The sequence below is a fragment of the Anomaloglossus baeobatrachus genome, chromosome 4, assembly GCF_048569485.1.
Source record: "Anomaloglossus baeobatrachus isolate aAnoBae1 chromosome 4, aAnoBae1.hap1, whole genome shotgun sequence".
NCBI lineage: Eukaryota > Metazoa > Chordata > Amphibia > Anura > Aromobatidae > Anomaloglossus > Anomaloglossus baeobatrachus.
Window position 1 is genome coordinate 560,460,707 of NC_134356.1, and position 21,405 is coordinate 560,482,111.

Consider the following 21,405-nt stretch of genomic DNA (forward strand, 5'->3'; position numbering starts at 1 on the left):
GCCCTGGGCAAGCCAGGGGTCACAGGTAATGACATCACCACACCCTACACCCCGGTTAGGCACATCAAAGCTAGACCCAAAAATCCTTGTTGCCTTCCCCAGGGGCTGATGTCCACACCAGGGGGTGGAGCCAGGCGGTTGGTCTCCACCCACCAAGGAGTTCACAGTCCTGGAGGAGGGAAAAAGAGAAGAGTGAGAGTTTGGAGGAAGAAGGGAGAGGAGAGTTAGAGTGTGAGGAGGAAAGTGGTAGTAGAGTGACTAACTGAGAGCGTCCGGGTGTGTGCCCCGGACAGAGACAGCAAGGTTAGCAGACGGCGGTGACCGTCTGCAGGAGTGGCCTATCGGAGTTGCCGTAAGGACCGTGGACGGGCGGTGGCCCGGCGGTACCGGACCGGTACACAAGGAGAACCATAGAACAAAAGGAGACAGGGCAGCACTCACCGATATCCTGGGACTATTTTATTTTTCAATGCTGACAGGTGAGACGAACATGAGGGAATGCAGGGAGGGGAGCACGAGGACGACTGTACCGTTTCGCACCACTAGGGGTGCTTTCACGGGTCCATACAGCACCCCTAGTGGTGCGAAACGGTACCGTCGGATATCGGTGAGCGCTGCCCTGTCTCCTTTTGTTCTATGGATATACTTGTTTAAATTGGGCAATAGCACCTCGGTAAGGGACTTTGTTGGATCCATCAAGATTAGACAAAATGCTTTTCCGTGACATCTGAAAGCAAATGGATGTAATCAAGGAAACTTCACACTGAACTGTGTTTGGGACAGAAACATCACACTACCTCCAGTATAGGTAAGCAGTGCGGTGCACAATCCTTTTTTATTTTTCTAGGTACACAAGGAGAAGCCAGCACCATTGGCAGGGGCCTTTCGGATCCCGGCAAGGCTTGGAGTCGCTGTGAATTTGCCAAATCCGTCAGTGAAGGGGACCTCCGGGTTTCCAAACAACTAAGTCCCGATTGAAGGCAACAGTCCAACCGTATGAGAGAGACACCGCCACCGCCAAGGCACAGGTTTCTCAGGGCCAGCGCCTGCGGGCAAAGAGGGTCTCCTCCGGCCCATATCCAAGTCGGGGAGCGGGTCACCGGTGGGAACCCATTGGAATCAATAGAAGTACTAGGTGCAGGGAAAGAGACAGTCACCGTTAACTACCGGGGAAAAGCAACAGCAGCCGTCCGTGGGAACCGTCTTTCCAGCCGTGTGTTTTACCGAGAACTGTGTCATCGTCTCAGGCTGAGTGAGTACCACCGTGCCGTGCGGCACAGCGCTGCCCCCGCGACCCTGCACCTCACCAGGCCCCGCACCCGGCCTGCCATCCACCCCTACCCCATCACCGGGCCCCGGGACAACCAACCCCCTACCCACGGAGGGGAGAAGTAACAACAAAGCTGCTCCCTGTCACCGCTCCCGGGATCCCCGTCCAGAGCAGCGGTGGTGTCCACACAATCACCACAACCGTGGGTGGCGTCACGGACAATAAACCCCCAAAACCATTCCCCTTTTCACTCACGGGCGAGGAGCGCCGCTCAAGTCCCCGGGATCCGGCCCATCGCTCGAGCCACCGAGCAGCAGCGGCCGCAGTAGCAGCGGCAGCCGGACCCGAGCAGTGGGAGAGCGCAGCGTCCCCTCCTCCGCCCGCGACATTTAATCCCCTAATGGGAGATGACGCTGCAGATGTGTTTGTATTGAGACAAAGCTCAGCTCTGCTATACTGTCCCTACTGCCAGGGGTGGGATTCAGCCGGTTCTGTCCAGTTCCGGCGAACCGGTTGTTAAAATAGCAGCCGGTTCCCCGAACCGGCAATAAACAACTCCGGTGATCTGGTTCTCTGTATTCATTTGTGTTAGCGACCCATAACGTACTGGGTACGTCATGTCTCTCTGGTACTGAGATCGGTTTACAAAAACCGAAGATTCTAGGAGGAGGGGACCTCTGCCTGACCTCAGGAGGGGTGGTGCCCCGACCTACGGAGGCTGTGATTTGCTGACGAATGCTGCTCAGCCAATCACAGCCGCTGTAATGTTTTAGCCATTGAAAATGGCTAAAACATTGAAATCCAGCCATGATCAGTGTAGTTATAGCACTGATCATTGGCTGGAGCTGGGTGACGTCTGTTTCACCCACCCCCAGCTCTGATTGGAGAGACTGGCCTTCTGACCAATCTCTCCAATCACCGTGGATCTGGGGCCGGTGACCTGTAGGTGACCACTCCCCTCAGCTTCACTCCGTCCATGGAAGCTGAAGAGAGCGATCCCTCTGTGTGCCCCATCGGTAAGTTATAGTTACTGCCCCCGATCAGCTGCCGCCACTGCTGACGCCTTTTAGACTTCCTTTTTCCATCCCACCTAGTCCCCCTCTTTTTGCAGCACATCTGTGGGTGTGTCCTGATTTTTTTTTTATGCCATGAGGGGTCTACTTTCCAAAATAAGGTCACGTGGGGGAGATCCACTGTTACGGCACATCAGGGGCTCTCCAAACGCAACATGGTGCGGCTAACGATTCCAGCTAATTTTCTGTTCAAAAAGTCAAATGACGCTCCTTCCCTTCCGAGTCCCGCCGTGCGCCCAAGCAGTGTTTTTTCGCCACATATGAGGTATCTGCATGCTCAGAAAAAATTGCCCAACAAATTTTGGGGTCTATATAATACTGCTACCTTTGTGAAAATGCAATATTTGAGGCTAAATCACTCCAAATGTGATGTGGTTCCTTAAAAAAAAAAGTGTCTTTGTAAATTTTGTTGTAAAATTGAGAAATTGCTCAGAAACTTTGAACCCCTATAAACTTCCTTATACATTTTTTTTCCCCAAAATTGTGCTGACGTAAAGTAGACATATGGGAAATGTTATTTATTAATTATTTTGTGTCATATGTCTCGCTGGTTTAAGAGCATAAAAATTCAAACTAGGAGCAAAACAGTAATAATGCAGTGACACGGCAAGAATCTGCACAACTATTCATATGCTAAATAGTTGCAAGTCAAATTTATGAATGAGATAGCCAAGATGATTGTCTATAAAATGAAGGAAGTCTCACTCTCAAAGCTGTAGTGGATGGAGAGATATGGACCCTGAAAGCCAAAAGCTCAAAACATTGTTACCCTTTTGCTTGTCAGTGTGAGCTCTTGAGGCAGTTTCTCAGGTAGATGTAATTCCTGACAAATCGATATCAAAAGCTCATTTACTGATTTAATAAAAAAAAAAACATGGATTTCTCTGGAATAAGACATCAAATTGAAGTATCATTTTAATAAATTTTCTAGGACCAACATGCCCATATAGGCAGCTTAGGTGGGTTGATCCTACTGACTAATTTCCTTTACGCTTTATTTGCATAGATATCAACCATCAGATAACACTCACTTAAAAGTGTTGAGAAGTATGAAATAAGAAAATAAAATCACATATTTTGCATAAATAAATTGTGCAATAATGTTTGGGACCATTTGAAAAAAAAAATTAAAAAAAAAAAAAAATAAAACTGTTAAAATTGTTGTCCTATACAATATATTCCCACTTTTTGCAGCTATCAAAAAAAAAAAAAAAAAGACCAGATGTCTAGGCAGGACGCACCTTGACTGGCATGGATGTGTGTTGCACTTCCGGACCTGTGGGAAAGGACGCGGCACATGGAGGCACATGCTTTCGTTTACAATCAGCATGGTTTTATTCACCAGTTTTGTGCAGGACACCAGAGTCTTCCGTTCACCTGGAAAAAAAAAGTGGTGTTCAATATCAGTAAATGTACAGGCAGTTACTCACAGAGCTGCATAGAATAGGTTAAACTTGAAGTTTCTTGACAGCCTGCTACCTCCATATCATTACAATGCCAGTATAGAAATGTTTTACCGAAGAGCTCATCACGGTACAGATATTTCTGCACTGTAAAGGAAATGTTCTAATGAACACATTGTACACGTCCTGTGAAAGCACACTGCCTTCTTTTCAGAATATCACTGCACATCTGTTATATTGTATGCGCCTTATTCTCCGGAACATATGATCCCAGCATCTGGTATACAACAAAATATGGCTTTAATGAATGGCATATGTAATAGGAGCATATGGGTCTACAGCATCTCACAACTTCACCATACAGGGGCATTACAAAATGGGCTATACAATAATATACCAACGCTAGGTTCACATTGGATCATCTGAAGAAGCATGACAGATGCGGGAGACATATACAGTGGAACCTTGCATTAAGAGTAACTTGGTTGAGAGCATTTTGCAAGACAAGCAAAGCTTTTTACAAATTTGTAACTTGGTTTAAGAGCAATGATTTGCAGTAAGAGCAATATTTATTCACAGTGCGCAATTCCGGTTCCGTCCTTTCACCGCGCTCTGACCCGCTCTGGAGGTAACTTTCTGTACATATGTACTGTATACCATTGTACAGTACAGTATATACTATATAGCATTTCTATCAATTTGCATTTGTGGATACAGTACTGTACGTTCTTTCTGCTAACCAGTACAGAACATTGCTTGTACTGTAATGTAATTGCCTGGGCAGTATTCCTACCCCACATTTGGCTTAGTTCTGCCATTATTTTGTGGAGAATAGATTTGGAGGGGTGCTTTTTGTGTAGTGTACTAGAATAAAGGTTGTCATATTCATACGTTATTTTTTCTCTCTATAGTACCTCCTGCACACCAACAATTCTATTATAAGATAATGTGCAGTTTAATTTGCTTTTATGTTTTTTACTGTACAGTATTTTGTATTAGTGTACTGTAATAATTGTATATGAATACAGTACATTATTTTGTATTACTGTAATAAGTATTTCTTTTAACATCATTCTCGTTATAAGGGTAAGGCCTCGGTTTCACGTGCGTTTTGCAGAGGTGAATGCAAACCGATAAACATTGGATTATACTCACACCAGTGCAAAACTATGAGACAGTGTCCATCTGCGATTGATTTCTCCTGCCATATCAGAATGAGAAATGAATTGTAGCATGCTGCATTTGGCAGCGAGTCTCAGCTCATATGCACCCATACATGTAATCCAACCGCAGTGCGATGTATGCAGAGACAGGCCACGGAGGAGAGGGAGAAAGTCCTCCCTTCCCTCTCCTCTGCAGCTATGATCTGATCGCAAGATCGGATTACAGTTGCATGACCCTCGGCTGACGCTCGCAGCAGAGGGTTATTAGCATATCACTTCCGATGCTCTTGCATCTGAAGCTATGCGCAGGTGGAACAGAGGCCTTAGGCTGAAATCACATGTCTTGTAATCATGTATTAGAGTGGATCCTGCAGTGATTCGTTGGCAAAAAAGTTCTGCAAACACAACTTTTTTGTCCATTGTTAAATAACTGATTTCTGCCGACTCAGTTTTTTTTTTTCTCTTAGGCCCGTTTCACACGTCAGTGAAAAACAGTGACGTTTTTCACTGGCATGTAAAACACGCACATGTCCCTGCGTGTGCCGAAAATCACGGCACACGTGGGTTGTCTAAGTGCAATCCGGGCTCCGTTCTCCGTGGCCTCAGCCTAAAACTAGGAGGTGGGTGCAGGTCCTTCCACTGCAAAAGGACCAAAGGGACAACACACGAATGATACAAATTATGATCAAATTTATTAGTTTCAATGTCAAATTATTTAAAAACAATAAGATTTCAAACAGACATTTCTATTACAAGCTGAAGTTAGAAAGAGGAACAGGTCTGAGATATCATAAATTTAGCCTAGAAAAGCATTTACATGTCACTGTTCTTATCATACCGGTGGAAGCGCTACTGTAGTTTACATCATTGAATAGTATGGTGTCCATCTGTAAGTTCCTAGACACCAAATAGCATATGACAGGATTTAGAGAAATCTTATGCCCATTGTGCTTTTTTTTTTTTACTCTGGAAAAATTGACATGTGGAAATTCGCAAGATGTCAATTTCTCTTGAGGGTATGCTGAGTTTTATGTGTAGATTTTCCCTATAGAATAGCATTAGATGCAAAAAATATGCAGGTAAAATAAAGCATATGTATTTGTATTGCCTTTCCGGAGGAAACGCATTAAAAACATATGTAATCCACACATAATTATATCAATAACGTTTTGTATAGCCCATGCAGTTGTAGGAAAAGACAATAATCCAGTTGGACGGGAGGCATTGCCATAAATCCTTATTGTGGGCATCTCCTGACACGCTAGGTGAGAATCAGGGGCTCATTGCTGTTCATCCACTGGTTCCACTCATATTCCTGTAACAAATTCTGCTCTCGACCCCAATTCTACAAACTGACTACACATAGAAGGAATTTTGTCTAAAACACAAAGCTGAGATCTTATAGTCCTCCCTGAATAACTTCTCTCAGGAGACAGCATTCCAATTAAAGTGTTGTCTTCTGAAGGCTGCACCTTCCAGCTTTTTGGTAATCATCTCAAGATATGTCACATAGTCTTGAAACCTTCACAGTAGTCTACCAAAGTTATGCGGGCTTTACACGGGACGATATATCGTACGATATGTCGTCGGGGTCACGGTTTTTGTGACGCACATTCAGCATAGCGCACGACGTCGTCTCGTGTGACACCTCCGAGAGACGCAGTATCGCTCACAAATCATGTGTCGTGTACTCGTCGTTAACTTTCATAATATCGTTTATTTTCGTGGGTGCAGGTTGTTCATCGTTTCCGTGGCATCACACGTTGCTCCGTGAGACACCATGGGAACGATGAACACAGCGTACCTGCGTCCCACGGCACCCGCCGGCTTAATGGAAGGAAGGAGGTGGGCGGGATGTTTACATCCCGCTCATCTCCGCCCCTCCGCTTCTATTGGCTGGCTGCCGTGTGACGTCGCTGTGATGCCAAACGTCTCTCCCACTTCAGGAAGTGGACGTTCGTCGCCCACAGCGAGGTCGTCCGGAAGGTAAGTGCGTGTGACGGGGGTCAAACGAGTTTGTGCGCCACGGGCAGCGATTTGCCAATGACACAAAAATGACAGGGGCGGGTACGATCGCTCGTGCTATCGCACAATAGATTGACTCGTGTAAAGCAGGCTTTAGGCAATTGGAAGATCTGTTACTCACTATGACCCGGCCTTCATTCTGTAACTGCAAAGCCTTCAATATTCTTATTGGCTGTGAAAGTGTGGAAAACCAGCCACTGAACCACCAGGGCACACATCTCTAACACTCTTCATACTCAGTCCAAGTCAGCAGCATTGAGAAAAGCAATATCCAGTTCTCAAACATTTGCAGAAAGGTGAATTTCCATAGCATACTGTACTATTTTATTATAAACCTTCATAGCCCAATCATCTCTCCTTCCGCTTGTTTTAGAACATACGGTTCCAAGAGCTCCCAAGCCCCATTTCTGTGGTGGTGGTGGTAGTATTTGACTTTATTATTTGGTACAAATAATAATTCTTTGATCACTCTGCATTTGAAGCAGGCTGTTTGATCTGAATGTAGGTGTGTTGGGCCACCAAAAGGCATGACGAAATTTTTCAATAAGGCTTAAGTTGCAGAGTCTACTGTCTAATTCAAAGGTGGGAACAGACCCTGCACACATGACGAAGTGATAATAAAAACTAACAGATATGAAGTAACTCTTCTGCTGTTAGATAGTCCATCATTAGTAACTTTAATGGATTGTTCTCCAGCCATCGCCAAACTGCACTTTCTACAAGTTATATAAATTTTATAGGTGACGTTCTACAGCTCATGATGGTACCAGAATTTCTATCCATCCTCGGTGGCTCAAGTTGTCTCTTTTCTCAAAAATCCATATAGCTACTCTATTTGTGGTAAAATCATAGTTTTCTCTGCTGCAGTTATAGCAGTACTCTGATTGGCAGCTTTCAGTATACACTGTAAGTTCAAGGTTTGAGAAAGGAAACGGGTTGTAGTGCCGCGCTCTTTACCACTCCAGAATTTATGATTGATTAATGTATTTTTTTTTCATGCACAAGTCAATGCATTTCAGGAGTACTCAACTCCCTTCATTAGGACATCAGGCAAAAGAACATCAAATCCGCTGGTCACATGGATATCCAAGCATTGTATACCACTACAATGACATCAAGGAACCACCCACAAAGAAAAAAACTTGGCGGGATGATTTAAACTTGAAAATAAACAATGACGTACACTACAGATTTAACCTTGATCAGTCATTAATAATGTGAAAAAATACCCAGGAATTTTAGTATAATAAAGAATGACAGATAAAATGTTTTCATGATGTAAATAAAGACATTTTTTAAAAAAATATATATATAAAAATGTATTTCGAACCTACAAATACGACTCAAAAAAAGGTGATTAGGGAGTGTGTAAGAGGAACACCATACACCATACCTAATGCTCCACTAATGGGAAATACTAGCATAAAAGGAAAATTCGGAATCAATAAAGATAATGATTGGTTACCACGGGAATAAAAACCAAACCAAGGTTCCCGTGGTAACCAATCATTATGTTTATTGATTCCGAATTTTCCTTTTTTGCTAGTATTTCCCATTAGTGGAGCATTAGGTATGGTGTATGGTGTTCCTCTTACACACTCCCTAATCACCTTTTTTTGAGTCGTATTTGTAAGTTCGAGACACAAAAATATACTTTTACATATACATATTTTCAAAATATGTCTTTATTTTCATCATGATAACATTTTATCTGTCATTCTTTATTATACTAAAATTCCTGGGTATTTTTTCACATTATTAATGACTGATCAAGGTTAAATCTGTAGTGTACATCATTGTTTATTTTCAAGTTTAAATCATCCCGCCAAGATTTATTCTTTGTGGGTGGCTCCTTGACGTCATTGTAGTGGTATATAATGCTTAGATATCCTTGTGACCAACGGATTTGATGTTATTTTACCTGATGTCCTGATGAAGGGAACTGAGTACTCCTGAAACGCGTTGACCTGTGCATGAAAATAAAAAGACATTAATCGATCATAAATTCTGGGGTGTTGAATAGCGCGGCACTACACCCAGTTTCCTTTCTCAAACCTTGAATCACTCCTTCCGGGGCTGCTGCTTTTCCACCGTTAGCTACATACGAGTATAGGGGTTGTGACTAGCACAACCCCTACAGGTGAGTTTTTTTACCTTTATTACCTTACGGATAAAGACTCTATTGTGCTTTTCTTCCACAGTCCATACTGTTAAACACTGTAAGTTGACAGAAAGTTGATAATCAGTTGTGAGGGTGTGGTTACATAGAGCAGGACGACTAGGAAGCATGAGACACCTAGTACTGTAGTGCTAATCTCCTGCTGATAAAAGACTTATTTTATTGAAACAGCTTAGTATATGATGCAGCGCTGGAATCAGGGTCTCAGCCCATACATTAAGCTGCTTTCAGATTAGATAGCAAAAATCTGCTAAGAGATTCCTCTTAATCAGTTACTAACCTGACAATTTTCAGGGTTTTTTTTGCTCCCCTCCTTCTAGGAGCCATAACCTTTTTCTATATCTCGGTCCATAGCCTTATGGCCTCCTTCACACGTTCGTGTCTACGGTATGTGTTTGGTCCCTTTCCATATGTGCCGGAGATTTGGGCACACGTAAATCCATTAAAATCAATGGGTGTGCGCTCATGTGCATGTTTTGCCATGGACCGTGTGGAGCATACGTGTGCCCGTATGCTCCACACGTAGTCATGTCAATTTTTCTCCGGCATCACGGGTGTCACACGGACCGCACGGATGTGATCTGTGTGACACGCACCGGAGAAAACACACGTGCCTATGAAAGAAAAATAATTTTTATACTCACCTGCTCCAGCGCTGCTGTGTCTGCTGCTGCTGTCACTTGCTTCCGACCCCCGCTCTTTATGCTTATTGCAAGTCACTCCACTGCGGGCCGGAAGCAGCAGCAGCGGAGAGTCGGCAGGGCTGGAGACCGAAGATCAGCACCACGGACAGCAAGGTCAGCATCACGGATAATACATGGAGAACACAAGCGTGCCATAAATACGGCACACGGAAAGCAATGCGCACCTTTGACACGTCCGTGAAAAACGTGCGTGATTTTCACGGACATGTGAAAGAGGCCTACAAGAGATTGTTTTTTGTAGAACAAGTTGTACTTTTCACTACCATCCATTTTATCAAGTAATTTACGGAAAAATGGGAACAATTCCAAACGAAGCAAAATTACAAAAAAAGTCCAGTTCCGTAATTAGTTTTTACAGGTAATTAAAGATTTTGTGTTATACTCAGCCTGATGAACAGACCGAAGTAGTCTTGAAAACTTGCTATTATTACCATCTTTTCAGTTAGCCATTCAAAAGGTATCAGCCACTGAGGACTCTCAGTTCTTTTAAACATTTTTATTCTTGCTTTAATTACATTCATTATACAGTAAAATTGATTTGGCAATATGATTCTTTTGGTCAGTATGATTACCATATGTTTATGCCAAACATTCATAGTTTGTTTGTTTTTTACTTAAGTGATAAAAAATTGCCATTTTCGAAAACCCATACCATTTTAATTATTTGGTCAGTTGAGCTATATTAAAGCTTGTTTTTTGTACCCTGAGTTGATGTTTTTATATATAAAATTTTAGAGTAGATACAATGTTTTGATCGCTTCTTATTGCACTTTGTGCTGTGTTGATTTTTATCATTACGGGTTTATTGATTAGGTTAGTTAATTTATATTTTGATAGATCAGACGTTTATGAATGTAGATGTATTTTTTGTAATTTCTTTATTTTCAATGGAGGGGGTGAATGTATGATTCAGATGTTTATTTTTCTTTTATATTTTAGCCATTTAAAAAAATAAATAACTAAATAAATAAATAAATTTAGTTTTATTTTGTAGTTTTCATAGGGGACATGAGCCTGAGATCGTCCAATCAATTGTACTATATACAACCATACAACAGTATAGCTGTGGCTAGCAAAAATCATTGTCTGTTACGAATACCATCCACAGGCTGGCTTTCATAAGAGTACCGTGTCATGACATGCACGGGGGTTTTCAGCAGACCCATTAGCATCCTGAGATCATGTTGAGGTGTCGATGGGTGATTAGAACGCAGTGCCTCCAGGGCTGCACTGTCACACTTGCCGGGTTAGACAAGCGTGGCAGGAGCGTTCAGACCTACATGTGTCTGACGTGCAACAAAACACAATTAACAAAGGGGACACCTTGGGACACAATAAAAGAGGGTCTCTGGAACTAGTGAGAAGGGACGGTAATACACCTCCTAGCCTCACCTGCAGCTGTCCCTACTCTTCTAGCCAGTCCCTATACAGTCTCCGCAACTGTCACCAAACAGGAACCTGAGACCCGGAGAAGACTCCTGACTAATGGAGGGAAGGTGAGGTACACTAAATCCCACCACTGCACTAACCAGACACAAGGTAGGGTAAGATAAATGGGGAAAAAGGTAACAAAAAGGATAAAGCCTGAGAGTAGGATTCTTCCACAGCAGAACCTTCCTCCAAGGCGGCCAGAGACCAAAATACTTTGTATCTTCAGCAGGGATTGCTGGGTAACACCAGCATTTAAACCTGAAGGGCATGACTACAAAAGAGCAGCTAAAACACTCAGCTAGGAACTCCTTGAAAAAGCTGCAAGAGAAAAACTGACACTTAACCACTTCAGTACAAAGAGAAACGAAACCCATTTAAATGTGGAGAGCCAGATGAAAGTCTCCAGTCCAAAGACTGTCACTTGTCTCTAAAAACAGGGAGATGAATGTGACATGTGTGCTGCAAATCCACTATTAGAGATTGACAGTGGCATTTAACAGGTTAACAAATGTGGGCAGAATCAAGAATGATTAGGTTTGCCCTAGTATTTTGCTCCTTTATTAAAATCTACCATAAAGTTACAGAGGTATAGGCCTTTTTATGTAGTACTAATTTTTATGGTCTTTTGAAGGGGCCAATAGTCACAGAACTTTCTTTGGCAGGTCTTTTGGTTCCTCTGCATAACTACCATATCAGAAATGCCCAAAAAGACTGAAAAAAAAGCCTTCAATAAAAAGTCCCTTATCTCTGAATAGTATGGCAGATTTCAAAACTAAAAAATACTCAGGGAGCAGCTGAAATAAAAAAAGAGCAAAAGCTGACCACTTTTGATCTGGTGACAAGTCCTATTTAAAGGTAGATGGTTGCTGAATAATAGAGCCATTATCTGCTGGGAAAAATGTGAATTCCACACCTGAGCCCACATTAAAGAACAGGGCCCAATATAGGACATACTAATAGCTCACATGTCGAGAAAGGGTCGAGTATAACTAAGCAATGAACAAATGGGTAAAGCAAGTCTTTATGTCCGGAACTGGTGGTTTCTTATGGTTCTTTTTCCTTGCTTTGTATCTAACAAAGTATTGAAATTGTTCATGTAGGTTTGTGCTATGGATCAGTATATAAAGCGATTTAAACCATTAACATATTTGCATCACAGCCCACTGACACAAATGTCCAAAAAACAAAGGCAATACAGTCTGAAATCCAAAGTAACACCTGAGAGTATATCTGGTGCTTACAGCTTAGCTTAAGGTCATCTTCAACATCCTGAACCTTGGTCTCCCATTATCTCTCAATCATTACTTAGCTATCATTGCAGTAGGCTACTAAAGCTTACATGGAAGAGTGTAATATTTGAAAGACTGTATTGTCCTCTATTTTGCCATCATGAATCATTGTGACCTTACCTCCTCCACACTGTACACTGCACCCCTCCCAGCTGCTGTGTGTCCACATGTACAGTGGCTCTGGTTGTCTCTCCATCTCAGGCGTCTGCTCTGTTGACTGGTTCACTGGGATGGTATACTCATAATGAATGCCATAGTTCTGATCGTGGAAGAGCAAAACCTAGTCACATATTTCAAAAGAAAGCAAGATATTATTGAAAAAGATATTCATGTGCAAGTGATATGGTCTGACTAATTATAAAAGGACCATAAAGGCCTACATCCATAGTAGTGTTTTAATTGTCACAGTATGTGCTATTTAGAGCTATTCGTTGTGATGGAGACGTGACTCGAGTGTCCTCCTTCCTTATGGGATGCTATGTCCCAGATTAGGAATCTTGGCTTGCTATCGGCTTCTAATACGCCTCTGAAAACAGCTCCTTCCATTCAGTCACAGGACATGGCTTTTTCATTGTTTCTTACACAAGACAGCCTGTCGATCAAGCCTGATGTCTGTAATGTCATTCCATCATTTGCTCTCAGCCCGGGTGACCCTCCCCTGTGATCTTTGCCTGCTTCTTCACAGCTTATCTGTGATACTCATAACTTCCCTCCATACTCTGACATTTCACAGATAAGCTGTGAAGATGCAGGTTGTATCCTTCCCATAGTCCGTTCCCAACCCCTGCAACTATATCACTCCTGTTTCCCAAAATCTGAGGAAAGCAAAAGGATGTCTACTGCAGCATCTCTCCGACATATTACTATACTACTTTGCCTTAGTTTGCTTTATTACCAGGCTGGAGAGGCAGATGTGAAACAGGAGTGATAAAAGTGGTAGCAAGTGATGAGAGTATGGGGAGAAGTGCTGGTGAGGGGGGAATAAACTATGGGACGGATACAATCTGCAGCTGTAATACTTATCTGTGACATGCAAAGGAGTGAGGAGGGAAGCTATGACTTTCATAGATAAGCTGTGAAGAAGCAGGCATAGATCACATATGGAGTCTCCTCAACAGAGGACAAACAAACAAATGATGGAATGACATTGCAAACCTGCACACACATACAGCATGGTCATGGAAGTGGCTTGCCTTACAAGCAATGGGAAAGTCATGTCCCCAAACCGGTGACTGCATACAGGAGCTGATAACAGGGAGCTGGCTTGTATTAGATGCTAGTAGCAAGCCATACCCACTCATCTGTGACATGGCATCCCAGAAGGGAGGGGGAGCACTTAAGGACTGCTTCTCCAGTACAGTGAATAGCTCAGAATAGCACATACTGTAAACATTGATAACAATACTATGGATGTGTGCTTTATAGTTTTTGAAGCTACGTCAATGTATATACAGTACTTTCTATCTCACCAGAGTTCCGCTTTAATATTGCGTCGATGAATGGAATAAGTCAGCAAGTTTTGGCTATGTTTTGTAAGAGCAACATGATGTAGGAGCTAAGAACCGGATTCAAGCAATGTGTTACTTACTAGATTGGGTGTTGCCATTTCAATAAAATCAGTGTTTTATCAACAGAAAATTATCAATACAATACTAGGAGTTTCATGCCTCCTAGTCAACTGCTCTAGGTAACCCCATCTGAACCACTCGTTAGCAGCTTTCTGTCAATGTACAGTGTTCACAGAAAGCTAACAATCCGTAGTGTGGGTGGGGTTATAAAGGGCTTAGTATTCTGAGCACTGCTGGAGGTGCCGCAGAAAAAACAGTGATAGTATCAATATGACACCATGCAGACCAGCAAGTGACACATCACTGGAATAAGGATCTCAGGAGCTACATCCTGCTGCTCTCAGATTACATATCAAAAAGCTGGTTACAGATTCCCTTTAAGCAGGGAACCAATTCACTTATTCATTTCCAGGCATGTGAATGTGTTGTCTGACATGAAGCAAATGCTCAAGTTTTACCATTAGCTGGCTAACTGACCACATCAGCTGATTTGTCCATTCATTTTCTTCAACAACCTTTATAGCGAAACAGGAAATATTTGACCAAATTAACTATTACTCGAATAGAAATCAATACAAATGAATCAAACAAAATTAACTTTAGGTATTTAGAGACTGTGGTGGCAAAGAGAAACTGTGTACTGCCTTGAGAAAAAATCTTATCAGATTGTACAGCAAGAAATTCCAATAATAACTAATATTATACTTGCTTGTATTAAATCTAGTATTGGACTCTAACCTGGAATTCATTCTGTTTAAGGAATGTAATTTCTAATATCTCTCTCTGTATATATTTTTCATATAATATTTAAAAGGAATCTGTCATAAGGTATTTGCCATATAATCTGAGAGCAGCATAATGTAGGGGCAGAGATCCTGATTCCAGCGTTGTGTAACTTACTGGGCTGGCTTAGAGTAGTTTTCATAAAATCACTGTTTAATCAGCAATAGATTATCATTACAGGACTACTTGGCGTACATGAACTCTATACAACTGCTAGATCTGCAGCAGAGTAAACATTGATTATATCAAAATGACAGCAAACAGCTCAGTAAGTGAGACATCGCTGGAATCAGGGTCTCTGCCTCTACATTATGCTGATCTCAGATGGGGGAGCAAAAACCTGGTGACAGATTACCTTTAATATATAAAAGTCTCCTTTTCCTTTACATGGTTATGGTGAAGGCCAGATGCTAAGATTAGCTGTACATGAGCCTTATGGACATAAGAAAATGAAGTGTGAAAACAACCAATTGACTTTAAAGGGAACCAATCAACAGGATTTTTGTATATATAACCTAAAGCCAGTGCTATACTGGCACTATCAGGCTGATTCTATACATACCTGTAGTGGTCAGCTCGGATGTATAGGTTTTGAAATCCAACAAAGTAAAGTTTATAAAATTGCCAGCTTCTTGAGTGACAGCAGCTGAGGATCAGAAAATATCTGGTTGAGGGGTATTCATAGTTATCCCCTCCCCCTGTTAGAATTAGCATAAGTATTATACAATCGATTTAACTTTTCACTAGCAGGACCTGTGTGAGGTCATACCCATGTGACCAGAAGGGGCGGGGCCTCAGCAAACAGAAAAATGTTGCTTCCTGGTATCAGCTTTGTTGGCTGAGGCCCCGCCCCTTCTGGTCACATGGGTATGACCTCACACAGGACCTGCAAGTGAAAAGTTAAATCGATTGTATAATACTTATGCTAATTCTAACAGGGGGAGGGGTAACTATGAATACCCCCCCAGATATTATCTGATCCCCAGCTGCTGTCACTCAAGAAGCTGCTTATTTTATAAACTTTACTTTCTTGGTTTTCAAAACCTATACATCCGAGCTGACCACTAAAGGCACGTAGAGAATCAATCTGATAGTGCCAGTATAGCACTGGCTTTAGATTATATACGAAAATCCTACTGATTGGTTCCCTTTAATGCAAGAGTGTTGAGGGCATGCTCTGTGATATTCGGAATCAATGGGGAGGGGGTGAGGAAGTAAGCTGTGTTCACAGTTGGATCCTGTGCTATCTGCCTCCTGCTTTATAACAGAGGTGATCCCTTTCATCATAATCCTGCCTGTTATGATAATGATATGTCTGCTGAGAACTCATCTCTACAGAACAGGAAGTCCCAGCCTATTACGACTGCAACGAGTGATAGTAATATGAAAAAAACGTAAAAAAAAAAATCCCAAAGCAATATGTAAATACAAAATTTGACTTAAAAATATTAGTATTTGAAGAGATCAGAGCCCCAGAAAATGATCTTTTTTCTAGATACAGTAAATGTCTTAACTAAATTTATTAAATTACATGTTTAATCGCTGGGTAACGTTACGGCAGGCAACTAAGTCTGAAATCTGTTCACTGTGCTGGATTTCTATTATCAATGTAACCCCTTAACAGGCAATTTTTGGATCGGCTTTGTGCTTTTGTTGTTCTGTAATTGTTTTCTGATGCTGCTAACAAAAGCTGCAGGCTCTTAGCAAAATGCTGCGTCTTCCTCTGCATTGTTTAGACAGCCTTTCATTCACAGCCTCCCCTTTCAGCCCTCTCTTTGATTCTATTTTTCAGGCCGCCCATTTCCTATGTGAGGTGCTGCTGGGTGTCAACTCCCACCCTGAACGTTTGCCTGTTCATGGAAAACATTTTCTGATGCGCTAGTTAAAAGCAGCAAACAGCTTTGTGTATACTGGGAAGGTTGCCCAGTTAAACACAGGACTATCCAGAAAAGTTCTGACTGCAATGGTTTCCTCTGATGCTTATCATACGACAGTGCTATAGTCCTGCAGTGTTCTCCCCTGTCTACACTACAACAATACTTTGTTTAGTCCAGAATGAATCCAAAAGAAAACATGTCATCTTTATTAATGGTTGGTATAGCCATGTTCCACCAAAAAGGGGGTCACACAAGTGTATTTGTGTGTAAATTCTTGAAAAATTGCAGTTTTCACCCTGGCCACTAGAGCACACGCAAGATGTTGAGTCTTCCTGTTTTCGGAATCTCACTTGTTAGCTCAGGCTGCTTTCACACATCAGGTTTTTGCTGTGCGGCACAACCCGGCGCTTTGCAGAAAAAACGCATACGTTTTTTTTTGCCGCCGGGTGCGGTTTTTCCTTAGACTTTTATTCGCGCCGGATTGTGCCGCATGTACTCACGTTTGATCCGGTTTTTGCCGGTTGCGGCAAAAATCGTCACGCCGGCGGCTGCACATGACGCAGAGAGGAACGTTTTATGCCAGCGGCAAAAAAACTGCATAGCGCCGCATGCGGCGCTGTGCGGCATGGTGCATAATGAAAGTTTATGCACGCCGAATCCGGTGGCATGCATCAAACGCCGAAGCATGTACCGGATTCGGTTTTTACTTATGAGCATGCCCAGAAGTGATATAAATTTATTGCTTGTCAGAAAATCACTCACTCACGCTCTCTCTCTCACTCACTCACTCATTCACTCTCACCCACTCACCGATCACTGGCACGGCTGTCACAATGCTGGCGGCTTCTCCTGATTTGAAAATGTCGGCCGCCCATTATTCAATCTCGTATTCACTGCTTTCCCCGCCCACCGGCGCCTATGATTGGTTGCAGTCAGACACGCCCTCACGCTGAGTGACAGCTGTCTCACTGCAACCAATCACAGCCGCTGGTGGGCGTGTCTATATCGTGCAGTAAAATAAATAAATAAATAAATAAATTAAAAAAAAGAGGCGTGCGGTTTGATAGCAGCCAAGATAAAGCCACACGGCTGAAGGCTGGTATTCTCAGGATGGGGAGCTCCATGTTATGGGGAGCCCCTCAGCCTAACAATATCAGCCAGCAGCCGCCCGGAATTGCCGCATCCATTAGCTGCGACAGTCCCGGGACTCTACCCGGCTCATCCCGAATTGCCCTGGTGCGGTGGCAATCGGGGTAATAAGGGGTTAATCATGGCAGGCATCTATGAGACACCCCCAATGATTAACCTGTAAGTGAAAGTAAATAAACACATACACCCGAAAAAATCCTTTATTTGGAATAAAAAACAAAAAAACACCCTCTTTCACCATTTTATTAACATCCCCAAATACCCCTCCAGGTCCGACGTAATCCACAGAGGTCCCACGACGCTTTCAGCTCTGCTACATGAAGCTGACAGGAGCGGCAGTAGAACACCGCCGCTCCTGGGAGCTCCACGCAGCAACTGAAGTGAATCGCACTGTCAGCGGGGACGTCACTGAGGTAATGCCGGGGCGTGTGCGGTGATGATGGGGGCTGTAGTGCCTGTTTGTGCGGTGATGATGCGTGCGGTAGTGCAGGGGTGTGCGGAGATGATGCGTGCGGTAGTGCAGGGGTGTGCGAAGATGATGCGTGCGGTAGTGCCTGCGTGTGCGGTGATGATGCGTGTGGTAGTGCAGGGCTGTGCGGAGATGATGCGTGCGGTAGTGCAGGGGTGTGCGGAGATGATGCGTGCGGTAGTGCAGGGGTGTGCGGAGATGATGCGTGCGGTAGTGCCTGCGTGTGCGGTGATGGTGTGTGCAGTAGTGCAGGGGTGTGTGGAGATGATGCGTGCGGTAGTGCAGGGGTGTGCGAAGATGATGCGTGCGGTAGTGCCTGCGTGTGCGGTGATGATGCGTGCGGTAGTGCAGGGCTGTGCGGAGATGATGCGTGCGGTAGTGCAGGGGTGTGCGGAGATGATGCGTGCGGTAGTGCAGGGGTGTGCGGAGATGATGCGTGCGGTAGTGCCTGCGTGTGCGGTGATGGTGTGTGCAGTAGTGCAGGGGTGTGTGGAGATGATGCGTGCGGTAGTGCCTGCGTGTGCGGTGATGGTGTGTGCGGTAGTGCAGGGGTGTGTGGAGATGATGCGTGCGGTAGTGCCTGCGTGTGCGGTGATGGTGTGTGCGGTAGTGCAGGGGTGTGTGTAGATGATGTGTGTGGTAGTGCCTGCGTGTGCGGTGATGGTGCGTGCGGTAGTGCAGGGGTGTGCGGAGATGATGAGTGTGGTACTGCCTGCGTGTGCGGTGATGGTGCATGCGGTAGTGCAGGGGTGTGCGGAGATGATGCGTGCGGTAGTGCCTGCGTGTGCGGGTGTGTGCAGTAGTGCAGGGGTGTGCGGTGATGATGCGTGCGGTAGTGCAGGGGTGTGCGGTGATGATGCGTGCGGTAGTGCAGGGGTGTGCGGTGATGGTGCCTGCGGAAGTGCAGGGGTGTGCAGTGATGGTGCGTGCGGTAGTGCAGGGGTGTGTGGTGATGGTCCGTGCGGTAGTGCAGGGGTGTGCAGAGATGATGCGTGCAGTAGTGCCTGCGTGTGCGGTGATGATGGGGGCGATAGTGACGGCGTTTGTGCGGTGATGATGGGGTCTCTCTCTCTCTCTCTCAGCATAAATAAAAAACAAACAAAAAAAAAAAAACGGATCAGTTTTTTTACCGGATCCGTCGCATCAGTTTTTACACAATCGGAGACGGATCCGTTGCATCAGGCACAAACCGGATTGTGCCTGATTGCAAAAAACTGATGTGTGAAAGCAGCCTTAAGCGGGCTTTACACGCTACGACATCGCTAATGCGGAGTCGTTGGGGTCACGGAATTCGTGACGCACATCCGGCCGCATTAGCGATGCCGTTGCATGTGACATTGATTAGCGATTTTGCATCGTTGCAAAACAGTGCAAAATCGCTAATCGGCGACACGGGGGTCCATTCCCAATTATCGTTACTTCAGCAGTAACGAGGTTGTTCGTCGTTCCTGCGGCAGCACACATCGCTGCGTGTGACGCCGCCGGAGCGAGGAAACTCTCCCTACCTGCCTCCCGGCCGCTATGCGGAAGGAAGGAGGTGGGCGGGATGTTACGTCCCGCTCATCTCCGCCCCTCCGCTGCGATTGGGCGGCGGTTCAGTGACGTTTCAGTGACGTCGCTGTGACGCCGCATGGACCGCCCCCTTAGAAAGGAGGCGGTTCGCCCGTCACAGCGACGTCGCCGGACAGGTAAGTATGTGTGACGGCTGTGGGCGATGTTGTGCGGCACGGGCAGCGATATGCCCGTGTCGCGCAACAGATGGGGGCGGGTACCCACACTAGCGATATCGGGACCGATATCGCAGTGTGTAAAGTAGCCTTTAGGCTATGTGCACACGCTGCATTTTTTTTTACGCTGCGTTTTTGGCTGCTAAAAACGCACAAAAATGCACCTGCGGCAAAAAACGCATGCGTTTTTACCCCGATTTGGTGCGGTTTTGGCTGCATTTTGCTGCGTCTTTGATCTCTGCGTTTTTCCAATGCATTGCATGGGGGGAAAAAGCAGAAAAACGCAGGAAAGAATTGACATGTCCATTTTTTTTTTAAGCTCAAAAACGCAGCTTAAAAAAAAAGTTGTGTGCGGACAGCAAAAATGAAAACTCATAGACTTTGCTGGGGTAAGCAAAGTCACGCAGTTTTGAGGCCAAAAACGCACCTGAAAAACGCGCAAAAACGCCGCGAAAAATGCACTGTGTGAACTTACCCTTACTGAGTGGACTGGGGCAAGGTCAGCAGTGAGGAAAATTTAATGACAACTCTGTTTAACGGCTGTTCATTGCTGCTGCCATACAGGGCAAAAATCAGTTGTACTGTACCAAGAGTGACATAACAATAAAATACAACACAAGGTTGTTTTTCAAGGTAAAAAACAAAAAACAAAACTAAATTAGATTGTTTTACATTTTTGTTAAGGGAACAGATGAGCTGCAGTACCAAAACAAGTTATCAGAAGGCTTCGGGGTTGATTTATTACAGAAGTTCAAGTAGGGCCTGGATGCCTTTCTTGAAAAATATACTGTGACAATTCAGCATCTGGCTACTTGTGTGGGGGGTGAAGTGTTCTTAATTAAGCCAGACATATTGTTCTTTTAGTAAGTCAAGAGAAATTAGCGATTGTTTTATGTCAGACTGAACAGAGCCATATTGTCTGTTAAATGGGGATTGCCTGTCAAATGTGAATTTCCTTAGCCCTTTTGTCTTTATAATTCAGGGGAAAATTATGCAGGCGGATTGAACTAGTGGCCAATGAGAGAACAGCCATCTCCCACCAATACTGGAAGACCCAATACCCTTTAATGAGAACTGATTCACCAAATTCATTCTACAGGACTTCAGCCTAGGATCCAAGGTTCCAGCTGGAGGATCACAGTACTGCTTCACTGCTCAATGCTGAGCCCACAAATTTGCTTGGAGAACCCAGGTTGGGACAATTTGGTTGCCTGGCTACATATCTAGCTGATCTCGGTCAACCTCCCAAGCTTGCCGCTATGTCCTCTCAGTGGGGGCTCACCAAAACAGGGGTG

The 21,405-nt window shown here is 44.2% G+C and overlaps 1 protein-coding gene across 1 annotated transcript in view; it reads right to left on the bottom strand.

The window, feature by feature from the left end:
* Window positions 1-21,405, bottom strand: part of ADAMTS17 (ADAM metallopeptidase with thrombospondin type 1 motif 17) — a 398,711-nt gene that overhangs the window by 66,478 nt on the left and 310,828 nt on the right. The window contains exons 19-20 of the mRNA XM_075342840.1: window positions 12,658-12,817; window positions 3,585-3,720 (exon numbers count right to left, since the gene is read on the bottom strand). Coding sequence (XP_075198955.1) covers window positions 3,585-3,720; window positions 12,658-12,817 — 296 coding nt within the window. The remainder of the gene's footprint in view (window positions 1-3,584; window positions 3,721-12,657; window positions 12,818-21,405) is intronic.